Below are 16,747 nucleotides of genomic sequence, written 5' to 3' on the forward strand. Positions count from 1 at the left end.
CGAGTAGACAGACAATATTTCTACATACGTACTTATATGTGCTGTAAGAATGCCCATATAAATAGAACTTACAGGAGCAAAGTTATGATAACTTCTTAGGCACAGCCTAAGCCTAATCAGCCTGACAGAGCAAGCTGTTGGATCTATGGGTTCAGGACCATGGTCACAGGGGACATCAAGCTCAACTGGCATAACATACTACACAAAAACATTGTTCTACATCTACTTTGGTGAGTAGTGACTAGGGTCTTAAAAGATTGCAAGCAGCTATCTAGACGCAACAATTGGTTTCTTTTTGTCCAGAGCAAAGGACAATGAAGACACATGGAAACAACTTGTCCAAGGAACTAGTCGACCATGTGAACCTCAGCCTACATGACCATGAGACCAGGAGAACTAGAGGGTTCGTCCTTAACACTGTCAACTACCCAGAAAGGGATCAAAATAGACGATCTTGGATAGAGGGGAAGAATAATGTGCAATAAAACTCAAAATCATAAAAAAGACCAGGTTTACTGGTCTGATAGAGCCTGGTGAGATCCCTGAGACTACAGCTTCTAGTTACCCTTCAGGCCTGGAATTGAACTCACTCCTATGGCTTCCAGCCAGATAATAGACAGGCATATAGGGTGAACATTTACACCAGGTAGATACACTCCTTTGAACAATCAATCATGGCAGAACAGAAGGGCAGTATTTGCACAGGGAGATAGCTAGGGGGCAGGAACGCATAGGAAAGAAGAACACAGGAAAGAGGTAACTAGGGGAAGAAGTGGGAAGGGAGCTGTTACATTGTGGGGATTGCAGCCAATGTCATGAAACAAAATGTGCATGAACTGCTGTATGGAAAATGAATTTGCTCTGTAAACTTTCACCCAAATCACAATAAAGATAAAAAACAAAATAAAAACTTTACTTACAAAAGCAGACACTAAGTCAGATTTGGCACATAATTCCCCTAATTGCTACTCTAGAAAAGCAAGTTTCCTGTTTGAAGTTTCAAAGACACAGCATGGATATGGATCCAAAATAAGTTATCTGTGGTAACTTTGGGCTGGGACAGAATTTACGATATCACTCTCAGAATGGAGGGTAGGAGAAAAGTCTGATATGGCCTTATCTATGGTTCCTGAAAAGAGCCCCTGGAAACTGCCCAGCAATCAAGGTATCTTTTATTTTTCTAAAACAGCCATGCAATATTTAAAACATGTGCAAATGTATTAGAAGCCTCTAACTCACCACCTGGCAAGTAACTTCAGGAGGGGAGAGATAATGATGCAGGCCTCCATATTCAGTGATTCAATCAATCATTGACTATGCAATGTAAGCTCAACTACTGACAACCAATGAGTCAATTAAAACCCAAAACTCAGAAGTTACAAGGGACTTCCTGGAATGATGAGAACATCCAAGCACAGGCAACTCCCTGGGGACAGCAGAAACCTTATGGTGGGACCTCTCCCAAACGTTGCCTGATGCTTACATCCTTTCTGGTTATAAAAAATAGGGTTGCTATGAGTCAGAATCAACTGGATGACAATGGGTTTTGTTTTTTTGTCTTGGTAACTGTTAAGTGTATCTAATGTTCTCCATGGATTTTTAGTCATTCTACACAATTAACAAACCCACAAGGGGCAGTGAGAACCAGCAGAGGCTGGCAGCTGCCTATCTGGCAGTTGATGTGAAGGACAGAATCCTTCTAACTTGGTGGCCTAGACCCAGGAGTCTAGAGCGAAAGAAAGAGGACAGCTGGTTTGAACTGCAGGGAGTTGTGTAGACTCCTGAGCCTATTGCTGATACCTGATGACCTGGCCCAAAGTGGCCAGGGACATTCTGATCTGCCTCAAGATAACTGGCTATGAAGTCTAACCTAACTCTGGGTAGATAATGTCAGAGAGAATGTCACATGAAGCAGTTGGCTACAAGGATCATGGAGATGTGGGAAGGTGAAGTCTGGATCCATTTTCAAGTGGGAACTGGATTCGTGATCACTGCCATGCAGCAAGCAATGAAGGTGAGGTTTGCCAACTTCACCTTTCTAGCATCAGAGTCATTGTGCATGAACACTATCTCCAAACCTTCTCATGCTATTCACATCTTTTCCAACAGTCTCTAGGAGGCATGATTATAAGGAGTGTCTAAGATGCTTCATTTTTAATACTAGCATGTAAATTCTTAATTCAGAAATAAAAAAAACACTCATAAAACACTTATAAAATATATAAAAGTGAAAATAAATATTGATTTTGGACATTCAGCAGTAAAATAACCTTAATAATCTTTATTGAACATTTTATTTCTAAAGCATAGCTTAATACATTTTGCTCAGATGTTTTGACCTGAAGCCATTTTATTTTTTATTTTATATTTTTCTGAAGGATAATAAATATTGCTTTTATCATTGTTATTTTTAGATGCCATCAAGTCAACTCTGACTTAAGGCAACTTTACATACAATGTAAAAACATCGCCCTGTCCTATGTCATCATCACAATCACTGGCATGTACAAGTCCATTGTTGGGGCTACTGTGCCAATTCACCTCAATGAGGGTCACTCTCACCCTTGCTAGCCCTCTTCTTCACCTAACATGATATTCACCTCTAGCAACTGATCCCTGCTGATGACGTATCCAAAGCAAGCGAGTCAGACAATGTTTTATTGTGATTCATAAGGTTTTCACTGGCTAATTTTTGGAAGTAGATCACCAGACCTTTTCTGACTAGTCTTAGTCTAAAAGCTCCACTGAAACGACAATGCATGACAATGTTGGTATGTGAAATAGCAATGGCATAGTTCCAGCATCACAGCAACACACAAGCCACCACAGTACAACAAGCTGACAGTTTTTGTTTCACCCATTGCCACCGAGTCAATTCTGACTCACAGAGACCATATAGGACAAAGCACAACTGCCCCATAGGGTTTTTCCAAGGCTATAATCTTTACAGATGCAGAATGCCATATCTTTCTTCCATACAGCAGTGGGTGAGCTTGAACTTTTGACCTCTCGGTTAGCAGGGATACGCTTAACCATCTTGCCTCCAGTGCTGACAGGTAGTGGATTTTATTTATTACAACTCTTCTAATAGGTGCTTAACACCTTCGTCAAGGCTAGATATGGTTAAGAATTAAGAATTTTCAAGACTTTGAAAGATAATATGGTGTACACACCAAAGAATATAGATGAGATCTGAGTGGTACCCACAGTAAACCCCATCATACTCCCAAAACGGAATACAGGAAGGGACGAATTCAAGTCAAGTTCTGTTATGACAGGACAAATGACAAAGGATCTTGTTTCTGAGTTCTTCGGATTTTGAAATTGCAGACAAGGAACCATATCCCGAAACCTCTCCTTCCAAACTGAGTAAAGTCTGACGTCCTTACCCTGGAACACAGGGTCCCACATGATTGTGCCACTTCCTCTTGGCCTCATATCCTTTGTTCATTCTGCTCCAGCCACCCTGACCTTCCAGTGCCAAAAGAATTCTCTCCTCCCATCCTTGTTATTTGCTTCTCCCTCTGGTAGCATAGTGCCTAAGGCACCTGACTGCTAACCAGAAGGCTGGCGGTTCAAATCCACCAGCCACTCCTCGGAAGAAAGGTTGGGCAATCCTACTTCCATAGTGATACTGCCTCGGAAACCCAAGGAGGGGTCGCTATGAGTTGGGGCCGACTTGATGGCAAACAACAACAACAACAACATGCTGCGAGCTCTCCCCAAGTCCAGTGTGGGTGCCACCTTTTCAGCTCTACAAACTCACAGCCCTCTCTCAGGGGTGGATGGTATAACTTCATAGCCACAGCAGCCCACATTCTGTCTCTCCTATTTTATTTGCTTCAAAATCATACCATGATTTGAATTGTCTATTTATCAGCTGTTTATGTGTGTGTCTCTCTCCCCCACTTGGACACATAAACCCAAGAACTCTGTATGTTCAGCTAAAACTGCACCTTTACCAAAACAATGTCTCGTACCTACGTGGTGCTCATTAACATCCTAGGAATTAGACAGTGATTCTTTACCAAGTTTTTAACATGTGGCAGGCCTGTCCTAGGTAATTTCCACACATTCCTTCTAATCCTCATAAAAACCTCCATTACGCTCTTTGTACCAACAAGGAAACTAAGATACAGGAAAGTTATGTGATCTTCCCAAGGTCCAGAGTTAATAAGTAAAAAGAAAAAAAAAAGCACACACAATAATTAAATGGACACAATTTGGGTGCTTCAGTGTATATGTTGTTGTCATTAATAGCCATGGAGTCGTTTCCAACTCGTGACTACTCCACATGTGCAAAGTAGAACTGCTCCATAGGGTTTTCAAGGCCACGACCTTTCAGAAGTAGATTACCAAGCCTTTCTTCTGAGGCTCCTTTGGGTAGGTTCAAACCACCACCACCAATCTTTTGGCTTGAAGATGGGTGCTTACCTAATTGCACCACCCAGGGAATGTGTATGGATGCATGTGTGTATATATGTTGTTATTAGGTGTCATTGAGTCAGTTTCAACTCATAGCACAAGAGACCAAAGCACTGCTCAGTCCTGCACTCTCCTCCTAACTGTTGCTATATGTGATTCCATTGTTGCAGTCACTGTGTCTCTCCATCTTGTGACAGTATTCCTCTTTGTCACTGATCCTCTACTTTAGCAAGCATAATATCCTACTTGATACCATGAATGGTCCATGCTAATGACATGATCAAAGTACAAGCAACGAAGTCTCACCATCCTCCCTTCTAAGGAGCATTCAGGCTGTGCTGTTGTTGTTGTTAGGTGCTATAGAGTCATCTCTGACTCACAGCAACCTTATGTAACAGAATGAAACACTGCCCGGTCCTGCACCAGCCTCATGATCCATACTGCAGCCATACCTAAGCCCATACCGCAGCCACTGTGTCAATCCATCTTGTTGAGGGCCTTCCCCTCCTTCGTTGACCCTCCTCTTTACCAAGCATGATATCCTTCCCCAGAGAATGGTTTCTTTTGCCATCTGACATGACCAAAGTAGGTGAGATGAAGTCTGGCCATTCTCACTTCCAAGGAACATTCTGGCTGCACTTCTTCCACAACAGATTTGTTAGTTCTTTTAGCATCCATGGTACTTTCATCATTCTTCTCCAGCACCACAACTCAAAAGCATTGACTCTTCTTTGGTCTTCCTTATTCACTATCCATTCCATTCAGGCTGTAGTCCTTCATAAAAACTTTACTTATCAGTGACTGAACACTTATCCAAGACACAATTATTAGTGAACAGCTAGAATTAGAAACTTATTTATACATTGAAGATTTTAAGAAGAAATTTTTCTCTATAAAAATTTACAGATTTATCTAATTGCTATAACTGCAGATTGCTCAAGACTGGAACTCATTATAAATCGTCACATTTTCTGAGAAATTCTGGAACTGTCATCTGATTTTCCAGGAACAGAATACAAATGCTGCCAAGTCTTGCTGCTGGATTTTTACAAGAGTAAGACAGTGCCTTCGAAAGCCACTGAAAGGCATTACTGAGCATTTCCTCAGAGAACTGCAGAGCACCCAGTGAAGGCCCCCCATTACAGCTTTCTGGCTCCTGGGACAGCAGCTTTTGGCCACTTGGGAACAGCAATGCAAACACTTCACAGACCCATAAAGTAAGGCACTGACTTTAGTCTGCACGCCTGCCTGTATGCACTACTAGAACATCAAAAATGCTAGTGGGAAGTGAAGGAAAACAAGGGGAGCCTTTGTTCTAATACCCTTCCCTATGTCATCATTTGCCTTTAAATCTTCCTGTCTCCTGCTGAAGATGACACTTCTAAAATAACTTTCACAGGGACTCCCACATGAGATGTTTTCTTTTTAGTGTACTCATCCTACCTCTGGGGACGAATGTTATGAAGTGCAAGGCAGCAAGCTGGAATTAGGGGTGCAATCTGTGTCCAAAGAACTCGCCAAAGCTAACTGGCCACTAGAGAATTGGACCCATGACCCACAGATAAAGCACAGAACTTTAATCAATGGAGTGATGTAACTACAGCCTCTTTAAGAACAAGAAAACAATTATGTATGAGGCAGGGGACAAGGTCTTTCTTTACTGAAGCTGACACACTCAACAGACCCTTAGGTCACCTTAACTCTGCCAAGGTTTTAGTCCTCTTTTCTGGCTTGTCACCAGTTTCGGCTCCACGTCAAATTCAATGATTTGAATGAATTGCATTCCTAATCTTTAGTGTTTCTTCAAAGGCTTATTTCACTTTAACACCACAGAAAAAATTAAACAGACCTCTTCTTACAGCTGTAATGCTGCCGGTAAAGTCTCATCACTTTGGCTAAAAACAGACTTCACAGATTAAGGGAGACAAACAAGTTCAGAAAAGTGCAAAAATCTGATCCAAGGCAAAGCATATAGAAGGACTTCAAAACTTAGGACTCTTCCAGCTGTAAAGATAAAGGCCAAGAGATGGCATAAGTAGTTTAAATGATAAAGCAAGTTTGGATATCAAATCCTAAGAACCAGAGGCCACCCCTTAAAAATATGTCATCTACTCCCGCTGAGACTATGGCCCCTAGAGACCCTTCAAGCCAAGAACTGAACTCACCTCCCTGGCTCAACTTTCAGCCAAACAGGCCTGTAGGGTGAACAATAACAAGGAGGTAGGCACTCATTAGAATAATTAACTACCCAAGATCAAAAGGACAGTATTTGTCCGAGGATGAAGCCCACAAAGGAAGGAAGGATAGGAAAGAAGGACAAAGGAAACAGAACGCACTGGGAATGGTAGGTAGAAAGAGTGTTGTTACACTGTGGGGACTGCAGTCAATGTCACGAATCAAAATCTTCATGAATCAATGAATGGAAAACAAATTCGCTCTGTAACTTTCACCCAAATCACAATAAAAAGTTTAAAAAAAGAAGAAAAATGTGTCATGTACACAGTAAAGCTGAAAATAACATCTCCTTCAGAAGAGAAAGGAAATTTGCAAACATTTTTCTGATAGCCTATGAAGAAGAGGCAGAGAAATGGAATCAGAAATAAACTTGTTTCCCCACAAAACCCCAGTGCCTGATAGCACAACTGTGGGGAAGGGGGGATCAATCTGCATAAAGGCCTCTTGTTATGGACTCAAAATAGGTGCTGTAATTCCTAACCCCAATACCTGTGGTTATAATCCCATTTGGGAATCAGTCTTCCTTGTTATACTAATGTGGTTGTATTCATGTAGGATGTGTTTTGGGTCAATTTCTTTTGAGATATAAAAGAGGGGAAAGTACATGCACTACATTTGCCAACGACCTTCCCCAAGCAGACAGACAGACAGACAGACAGACAGATAGAGAGACTTCCCCTCAAGCTGGCATCCTATATTTGGACTTCTAGCCTCCTACACTGTGAGAAGATAAATTTCTGTTTGTTAAGACCACCCATTTGTGGTATTTCTGTTATAGCAGCACTAGATAACTAAAAGAGCTTCCATCTCTAAAGACAGGAGATAGCTAGGCCAAGAGCCACCCATTAAAGAATCATCCTTTTTCCTTTCTGTTTCCTTGCCCTATAAGGCCATGTCTCTAAATAAGTACCCAGTATTTGCCCTCACTCCACGTTACCATGTGGAGCTTTAGGACCTGGGAAATGAACACCCAGTGTCTGTTTCACTCCAAACATCTAATCACAGGTATGAGCAGGCAAATTTTAAAAAGGATTCCAGGGTCAAATGGAAATAAGATAAGGAAGAAAAGAAAGGAAGAGCATGGCAGAACGTGCCAGAAGAAACTTGTCAGCAGTCCCTGTTCCAGTATTTCCTTAGTGACCTACTAGTAACCAAAACAGCTCATGGTTGTTAATAACATTTGTGCTGAGCCCTGGGCCAACACTGTTTTGCCAAAATCAGACATCCATGCTCACCCATACCTGGTAGTACTGATGGTGCAAAAAGGAATCTGGGCAGCCAGCTAAAGCCATCGGTTCCTCCACCTTGCCTTCTTCAAATTATATTTACTGTGCTGCAACACCTGCAATAGAGACAGACAGTGAGATGGCAAGCCAGAAAAAGCTGTCACCCTTTACAACTTGTTCACAAGCACGTTTATCTAGGTGAGCGAAGCCTGGATATCACCTGTAGTTTGGAGGAGGGCTGCTCAAGAGGTGCCAGTTTTTCTTATAACACAACAAGACTATCAGCAACTATCAAACCTTAAGAAGTCATCTGTGTTATCACAAAAGTCTGTAGAATTGAAAGGTACCCAGGGAGGGGAAGTGACACTGATGCCATTGTATTTAACTCTCACATTCTTAGCATTTTCCCTCAATCATTTGATCCTTTTTTTCTCATAACCTCTACTGATACACTGAGGAGATTATATAATTTGGTAAATTGATCACAGGGGCAGGGGCTACAAAGTACCACCTGCATAAATGCTGGCTCAACCAGCCAAAGCCAAGAACCAACCACTAGTTCGCAGTGAGGACAAAACTACAGCATATTGATTCAACGCCCTCTCCCTGCATGCTGTAGCTCTGTAACTACATCTTCGAGAACAGCGTTCACAGAAATGGCTTCTTGAATCTACAGAGCACTTCCCAACTCCTACATGAGCTCTGTGTAACACTGCCATCAAGTCAGCCCTCACCTCACGGAGACCTCACGCATATTAGAGTGAAATGCTACCCTGTCCTGCACCATCCCCATGATCAGTCATACACTGAACGGTTGTGATTATAAGATTTCACTGGTGGATTTGGGGAAGTATATCACCAGGCCTTCCTTCCTCAACTGTCTTAGTTTGGAAGCACCACTGAGACCCGTTCAGCCTCACAGCAACATGCAAGCCTCCACTGACAGACAAGTGATAGCTGTGTATGAGGTACATTGGCTGACAATTTCTCCTAGCCTCAGGTAAGATCAGCAGCCCCAAGACCTTCAAGTAGCTCTGGACTGCAAACCAGTCATGTCCCCAATCCCTTATCCCCAGAGATAGACAAGTACCCTAAGCCATTTACTACAAATTCTCCTGGACAGCACAGTGATGCCTTCAGTTGGTACCTGCAGCCTCAACCCCCCCCCCCACTCACCTCCAAACACACCATGCAATCCCAACATGCTGCATCTAACTTCACCCCTCACCACCAGGAGGTTCATCTCTCAACCCTACCCTTCTCTAAACTCTCTACCTAACTACAGCCTGGCTCTCCCATGGGCAATGCTTCTCCTACAGCACTCTTAGGGAAGCTCTTTTCTTCCCCTAATCCATATCCCTACAGGTCTAGGGGTGGGTTAGTGGCCCCGTTCTTCTCCTTGCTGCCTCTGATAACTGCTCCCCCCTCGTCCCTTAAACCATCCTCTGCAGCCCATGCCATCAGTCTGTCCCACACCCCAGCCTCCTTGCAGCAGGCAGTCCTCTGTCACCTCCCCTGGATTCAGCGCACACAGTCTTGCTAACCTAACCTGTATGTCCTGTAGAACTTTCAGATATGTTCAACATATTATTATTTGCTCCCTGAAGTTTCAAATTTAATGTGTTAAGAGTACTGAAAATATTATTTATATATGACAGTTTTACTACCTAAATATCCCCCTTGAAAATATTTACCAAATGAGATAGTTTCTCAGCCAGAATAATGTGCACTGCATATGTCCTGCTGAGTATTTTCCCTTGGAAGGAAAAACAAATTCAGTAAGATACAGTAAGTGCATTGCATTAGTCTGGCCTAATAAAATGTATTAAAAAATTGATCATTCAGGGAGCTTTCTTTAATCAAATTTAACAACTTCCACTAAATTTTTCAATATAACCATGAGGTACAGCAAAATTCCTTAGGATGTGAAAGCTTGGAGATTTATAAAGCAGTGGTTCCAAGTAGTGCTTTCAAAGATTCAACTTTTTTTTCCCCCTTTAAATTACATCATCAGCTTTTGGGATGATATACACAGTTCCATCACTTGTAAATCTTAAGTTTCCCCAGTTTAGATTTATCCAGTCCAACTATATACTTTTACAGTTCTGTAACCCTATCTACTAGCTCAACTGTCTGTGAGGTTAAAATTTAATCCACACAACAAGTCCACGATAAAATGATCTTGCCAGACATGCCTAACAAAAACTAAAAGCACTGTTTTTACTAGTGTACTTAGGAAGACTGAAAAGTCTATATACCACATCTGAACCAAAACTGTCCCTTTTAAATGTCCTACAGTAGGACAAATTAGTGATATACTATGCTAACTTTGAATAGTTCAGTTTTTAACTAACTAGCTGATTTATCAAAAATGATGTGTTCCACGTTCAAAGATACAGTTCTGCAAGTAGCTAGATATATATATCTGTAATATATCTACTGTTAGGATAAAAGGCTGTCTCACTAGCAGTTGTAGTGTGACTAAGAAATGGTGCCACTAATTCTATTTCTCCTTTGACAATTTTCTCCTTATGGACAATTCCAGCCTACTGTGTTAGCTTCACATGTCCTTTTAATTGTGAAGGTTAAAGCCACCTTTGTAACAACGTTATTATAAATAATATATTGGAATCTGTCCATTTTAATTGAGCTTTAAACATATGATAAAAAATTAAATAATCTTCATTATAAAGTTTATACTTTTTTTCTTTACCGGATTATAGTTCAGAAAAGTAGTTCAGGCAAAGTCAATGCTTGTTGATTCCAGAGTCAACATTTTTCTTCACTTTGTCAATATTTATACTTCCAGATCCAGCAAATGAACTTAAACACTCCTTTGTTCTTTGGAGTTCATGTTTATCTTCTTCCATTTTAAGGGCAATAAGTACTAGGTAAATTAAAATGATATAATTGTCATACACTTGAAAAATGTTGCACCCAATAACAATTTTTCTGGAAAGAACACTCAGCATTCTTAATGAAAAGTCTTGACACTTTGGCAGACAGAATATGCAATTCCTCTGCCCTTAATATTATAACTAACTGCAAACTATGTTTATGAGCCATTTAAACTGTACAGCATTAACAACCCTTCTATTATGTTGATGGTCAAATTGACATGGTATACTACAAAACTCCAATGTGATGCCAGTAAGCAGATGACAAAATGACATATTTGCAGCCTGCTGAAGAAGCAAGGAGGCCACATCTTCTGACCTCCTGTAACCCCACAAGACGAAGACAGAATCACCATCAGCAGCCCAAGGCCTATTCCTGCGAGATCAGCCATGCTACCTCCCTTCAGCCCTTTCACCACCCTTTCCTCCAGCAGCACCCATCACCTCTCTGCTAGGTCTGACAATTCAATGCAGTGGCCATACGGAACTCACAGATTACGGGGTTTATTAGGGAAGCAACAGGCTACAATTGAAGTTCAGGAACATGCTCAGTCTCTCTCAGCCCACTGTTTCACAGCCAGTGGTCTTTCTCAGTCTCTCTTTCAGCAGTGTGTGTCTCTCAGTGTCTCTCTCTCTCAGCAGTGCATGTCTCTCGGTGTCTCTTTCTCAGCAGCATGTATCATCTCTCAGGAGCACGTTTTTCTCAGCAACATGTCTTTCTCAACCAGCAGTCACAGAGATCCCTTTTGCCACTAGAAGGGCTCCTTTTGAGTCTGGCAGAGTGGCCAAACTAACCAATCATTACATTAGAATTCTAAGTACCTGAGAGAGAGCAGCCTTCCCAGAACATTGCTTTGTGCCACTCTCAACAGAAATACCCCAGGTGGATATCTTTAACAATCAAGAGCTCCTCAGTTGCTCACAGCAAATTCCACCACGAAGTTTACAAAGACTTTTGGCTAGTAAAGCCATACCAGGTAATTTACTATACCGCACAGCTGATCCATGTGTTCATATCATGACGAGCATGGCCCATTTCAATTGGCAATAGGTTCAATTCTTGCTAGAGATTCATGAATTCAATTCTAACATTTTCTATTCTATTCTACTTAGTAAAAATGCTTTTCATGACCTACTCACTTGATTTCAAGGAACAATAATAAGTTGCAACCAACAATTTGAATATAGGCTTGGGTTAGGTTCAAGTTAAGATTGGGGTTGTGGTTAGGAATAGGGTTACCAGTTCCACTCCCTTAACACTGCCCTCCAATGATTCCAAGCTCATTTACTGTCCTCGTTACACTCATGCTAATATCCATTTCATGGAGTCTGCTGATTCACTGGCCCTACCATTTTTATCTCCCCTTCACCTTGCTCAGTTCTCACTTCTCTGCTTCCTGGCTTAGGATCAACAACAGTCTAGCTCCTTAACTATTCTGTGAGAAATACCCTTAGGTCTCTTTCTCTAGCCTGCTCTTCTAGAAAGACAAAACTCATCTGCTTAAAGGCAAGTAGCCAAGTCAAGTTCCCATGTCCAAGTAATTGCACTGACTAGAGAAAAGTCACACAACTGTGCTAAACGGACATTTTTCTATTTTTCGTAACCAAACCTCCAAAATGGGCATTTAGGATTACCAGAAAATTCTACAACACTTCCCTAGGAAAGTACTTTTGGACTCCCCAACTCCCCAGAATGTCTCTTTCATAGCTTCTCCTATCTCTCCTTTGAATGCTGCCCCCACAACTCGACCTTTCCTCAGACTTAACACAAGCAAAATGCTCAGATCGGGGCCAGCATGCTTACTCCTCCTACATAAACAATTCTAGCTTGTATCCTAGTTGTATCCTATTCATGGCCCCAACCATTAAATGAAATGAGTTTTATTTAACTTTTATATAGTTATTAAACCTCTGCTTGAGGACTGGATCTTGGTCTTGTTTCCTTTTTATATTCCCAAGACTCTTAATTGCACATAGTAAGGACTCAAGAAATATTTGCTGACAATAAAATAGATTCCCTGAGTAGCACAGTTAAACATTCAGCTAGTAACTGAAAGGTTAGCGGTTTGAATACACCCAGGGCATCACGAAAAGCAAGCCTGGCAGTTATTTCTGAAAGATGACCGCCATGAAAAACCCTACAGAGCATAGTTGTACCCTGACACACATGGTGTCACCATGAGTCAGAAATGACTCCACCTCCACAGCAACTGGTTTGGTTTCTGGTTTTCAATAAGATTAAATAATATAATTAATATGATTTATAATTACATTAATAAAATATAATTAAAAAAGAGAATTTTCAAGTCTTAAATCATTTTAGGATTGGGAAAAAAAAAACGTAACTTCCATAAAAACCAGAAGATTCTGTTCTTTATCAGAAAAAATGAAATTGAGCAGTGTTCGTGAAATACAAAGATAATCACTTGTAGAACTGAAAACAGTATTTATATTACAAATCATAATAAAAGGAAACTATCAGTAATTTAAACATCAAAGGAAAAATAGAAAACAGGCAGATTGAAGAAGCATTTAAACAGAAAAAACTATTTGTGACAGAAGATTGATAACATGTAGCAATGTTAACTGTCTAACTCCATTCTTTTCACAAAGTATTCAGAATTACTGTAATTTTTAAAAATACTGAAGACAAATATAAAATGTTTTTAAAAGGAGCTAGAAATAAGGAATGACAAAGACAAAATGAGCAAAGGTGTCAGACTCGAAACCAAATTCAAACAAAATGGAGCAGGGGCACTAAAGGTGTTTAAGTACAATTTAAAGCAATATACTTACTTTAAAAGTATGACATATTAAAGACAGTGTAACCAAAAATGAACAAAAAGAATTAAGCCTTTATCTCACAAAATAAGCAACAAAACATGAAAATCTAAAATAATAAAAATGTGTGTTATACTTTCTACCACTTGTCTATCAAGTCTGTCATACTATGGTGGGTTGCTTGCTGCTGGAAGTTATGCCACCAGTATTTCAAATACTAGAGTAGGGTTACTGATGCTAGACAGGTTTAAGCAAAGCTTCCATACTAAGAAAGACAAGGAGGAAGAACATAGTGGTGCACTTCTGAAAAAAACTGACCATTGAAAACCATATGAATAGTAGTAAAACACTGCCTAATGCAGTGCCAGAAGATGAGCCACTTAGACTAGAAGTCATTTAAAATACAGTTGGGGAAGTGCTGCCTCCTCAAAGTACAGTCATTTTTAATGACGTAAATGCAATAAAGGTTTCAAGACCTTCATTTGCTGACGTAGCACGATTCAACATGAGAAAAAAAAGCTATAAATATCCGTCAATAATCAGAACATGAAACGAACAAAGTATGAATTCAGGGAAATGGGATATTGTCAAAAATGAAATGGAATGCAAAAAGATAGATATACTATGTGTTACGTGAGCTTACTGGACTGGTATTGGCCATTTTGAATTGGAGAATCATATGGTCTACTATACCTGGAATGACAAATTGAAGAGGAATGGTATCACATTCATCATCAAAAAGAACATTTCAGTATCTATCCTGACTCTTGAAGTACAATGCTATCAGTGATAGGATAATATCCATATGCCTACAAGGAAGACGAGTTAATACTATGATTATTTAAATTTAAGCACCAACCACTAAAGGTGAATACCCTAAAGATTTTTACCAACTTCTGCATTCTGAAATTGACCAAGCATGTAATCAAGATGCACAGATAATTACTACTGACTGGAATGGAAAAGTTGGAAATGAAAAATGATGGGGAGTTGTAAAATAGGCCTTGGTGAAATTGAGGGAAACTATTACTGGAGACTATGGTTCATTACTTCAGGGAAAAGAAGGAATCAAAAAGTAAATTAGGATTTTTTTAAAAATTCATAGCAGTAAACATAATGAGAATATGATGTATAAATGAGATAGAACTAACATATTTAGGAAAACTTGAAATTTGCAAATGTGTACATACACATTTATAAACACATGTAAAATTATTATTTTAAAAAAATACTAAGCCACTGGTGGCACAGTGCCAAAGGCATTTGACTGATAACCAGAAGGCGGATGGTTCAAATCCACCAGCCGCTCTGCAACTTCCATAAAGATTTACTGCCTCAGAAACCCAAAGGAGGTTGCCATGAGTCAGAATCAACTTGATTTCTGTGAGAATATAGTATGACTAAAAGCCACAAAGAATATCAGTGATCTCTAGAGCGAAAGAAGTTATTAGATGCAAAGAAAAAAATATTACAAAACTGACTGCTTCGTCCAGCCTGTATGAAGAGACTCCAAATGTTCCAGAGGTAAGCCAGGGACTTTTAGTGAGCACACCAAGCAGCTCCATTCTCTAACCAAATACAGTAAAACTAGAAATTAATAAACCTTGCTTAAGAAAAAGAGAAAGAAAACTCAGCCACAGAAAAATTAAAAACAAGCTGTAGCCTAAATAATCCATCCCAAGGAAAAAATTAAGAATATGATGATAAAAATAATCTCCAGACAATTAGAATCATGAACACCATCATGTGTCAAGATAAATAAAATGAATCAAGAGAAGGAAAATTAATACCAAGACACTTATAGCTCTTAACAAAAAAGAAATTAAATGAACAGCAACAAGAGTCCATCTTCAAATAAAGCAAAAATCAGACTAAAACAAGGTTTTTTTAAAAAAAAAAACTTTAATAATATATAATGAACAAGTAATAACATTCAGAAGAAAAGAAGAAAGCAAAAAAGGCTCACAACAAAAATCAGCCAAATACAAACAAAAACAGAAAAATCAGCATTAAAAGAAAAATTCAAAACACTTGTAAAGCAAATAGCAAAATGGGTGACGTAGACACTTCGTTTTCATTTCACCTGAAATGTTAATGGTCTAAATGCCCCATGCAAAAGCCAAAGAGTGGCAGTATGGATACTTTAACATGACCCATTCTTTTGCTGCCTACAAGGAACACAACTGAAACATAAGGACACTGACAGACTGGATGTGGTGAGTGAATTACTCAGTATGGCTCTTCTAGCCAGAGTCTCTGTGTCACCCACCAGATGACTGGGTTGTTATGTTGTTGTTACGTGCCGTCGAGTCAGCCCCGACTCATAGCGACCCCTCCCTGGGTTTCCGAGGCAGTATCACTACGGAAGTAGGATTGCCCAACCTTCCTTCCAAGGAGTGGCTGGTGGGTTTGAACCGCCAGCCGTCTGGTTAGCAGGCAAGTGTCTTAGCCACTATGCTACCAGAGCTCCCAGATGACTGGGTAGAACTACATAAATGAGAGGTGCTTGCAGTCCACCAAGGGAACTGGCTTGTAAGTAAGCATCTTGTGGGAGTGAGACCATAGAAACAAGGTGCATAGGACTTTAATATGGTTAATAAACTAACCATAGGATTGGTTAGTTTTGTCACTCTGCTAGGCTTAAAATGAAGGCAATCCTACTTCCGTAGTGATACTGCCTCGGAAACTCAAGGAGGGGTCGCTATGAGTCGGGGCCGACTCTACAGCAAACAACAACAAGAAGCAGCAGAAAGGGGCATCTCACTGCCATCAAGAGTGAAGAGCTGAAGGCGGAGTGGAACACATCCTTGGACCCAAGATTCCCACACTGGACCTCCTTGGCTGAGAGACCAACTGAGAGATTGTGGCAGCAAAGGTGGCAGAACTAAGAGACCAGCTCGAGACAGTGATGGGCTTGCCAGACACGGAGCAAGAAAGCTGAGTGTCTCTGGGCAGCAAGCTTGCTAGTGGACTGGGGTGCACCTACAAGCAGAGCTAAAAGAGCTTTGTAACACTTGCCTGAGCAGGGCAGAGGCCAGGACAAGAGGCTGAGGGCCAAAGAGAGGCATGCCTTTGGGCATGGCCAACAGAAGGCCACCCTGATCAAATAACTGTATCTTGAGCATTCCTGAACCTGAATTGTACCTGTTACTTCCCAAATAAACCCCATAATTGTGAGTATTG

The 16,747-nt window shown here is 40.5% G+C and overlaps 1 protein-coding gene across 1 annotated transcript in view; it reads right to left on the reverse strand.

The window, feature by feature from the left end:
* Positions 1–7,952, reverse strand: part of GRB10 (growth factor receptor bound protein 10) — a 323,919-nt gene extending 315,967 nt beyond the window's left edge. Inside the window, exon 1 of the mRNA XM_007943956.2 lies at positions 7,902–7,952. Within this exon, the coding sequence (XP_007942147.1) occupies positions 7,902–7,952 (51 nt within the window). The remainder of the gene's footprint in view (positions 1–7,901) is intronic.
* Between the last annotated feature and the right edge of the window lie 8,795 nt (positions 7,953–16,747).

The sequence above is a fragment of the Orycteropus afer genome, unplaced genomic scaffold (assembly GCF_000298275.1).
Source record: "Orycteropus afer afer isolate SDZICR_OR568_19922 unplaced genomic scaffold, OryAfe1.0 scaffold00115, whole genome shotgun sequence".
NCBI classification, from domain to species: domain Eukaryota; kingdom Metazoa; phylum Chordata; class Mammalia; order Tubulidentata; family Orycteropodidae; genus Orycteropus; species Orycteropus afer.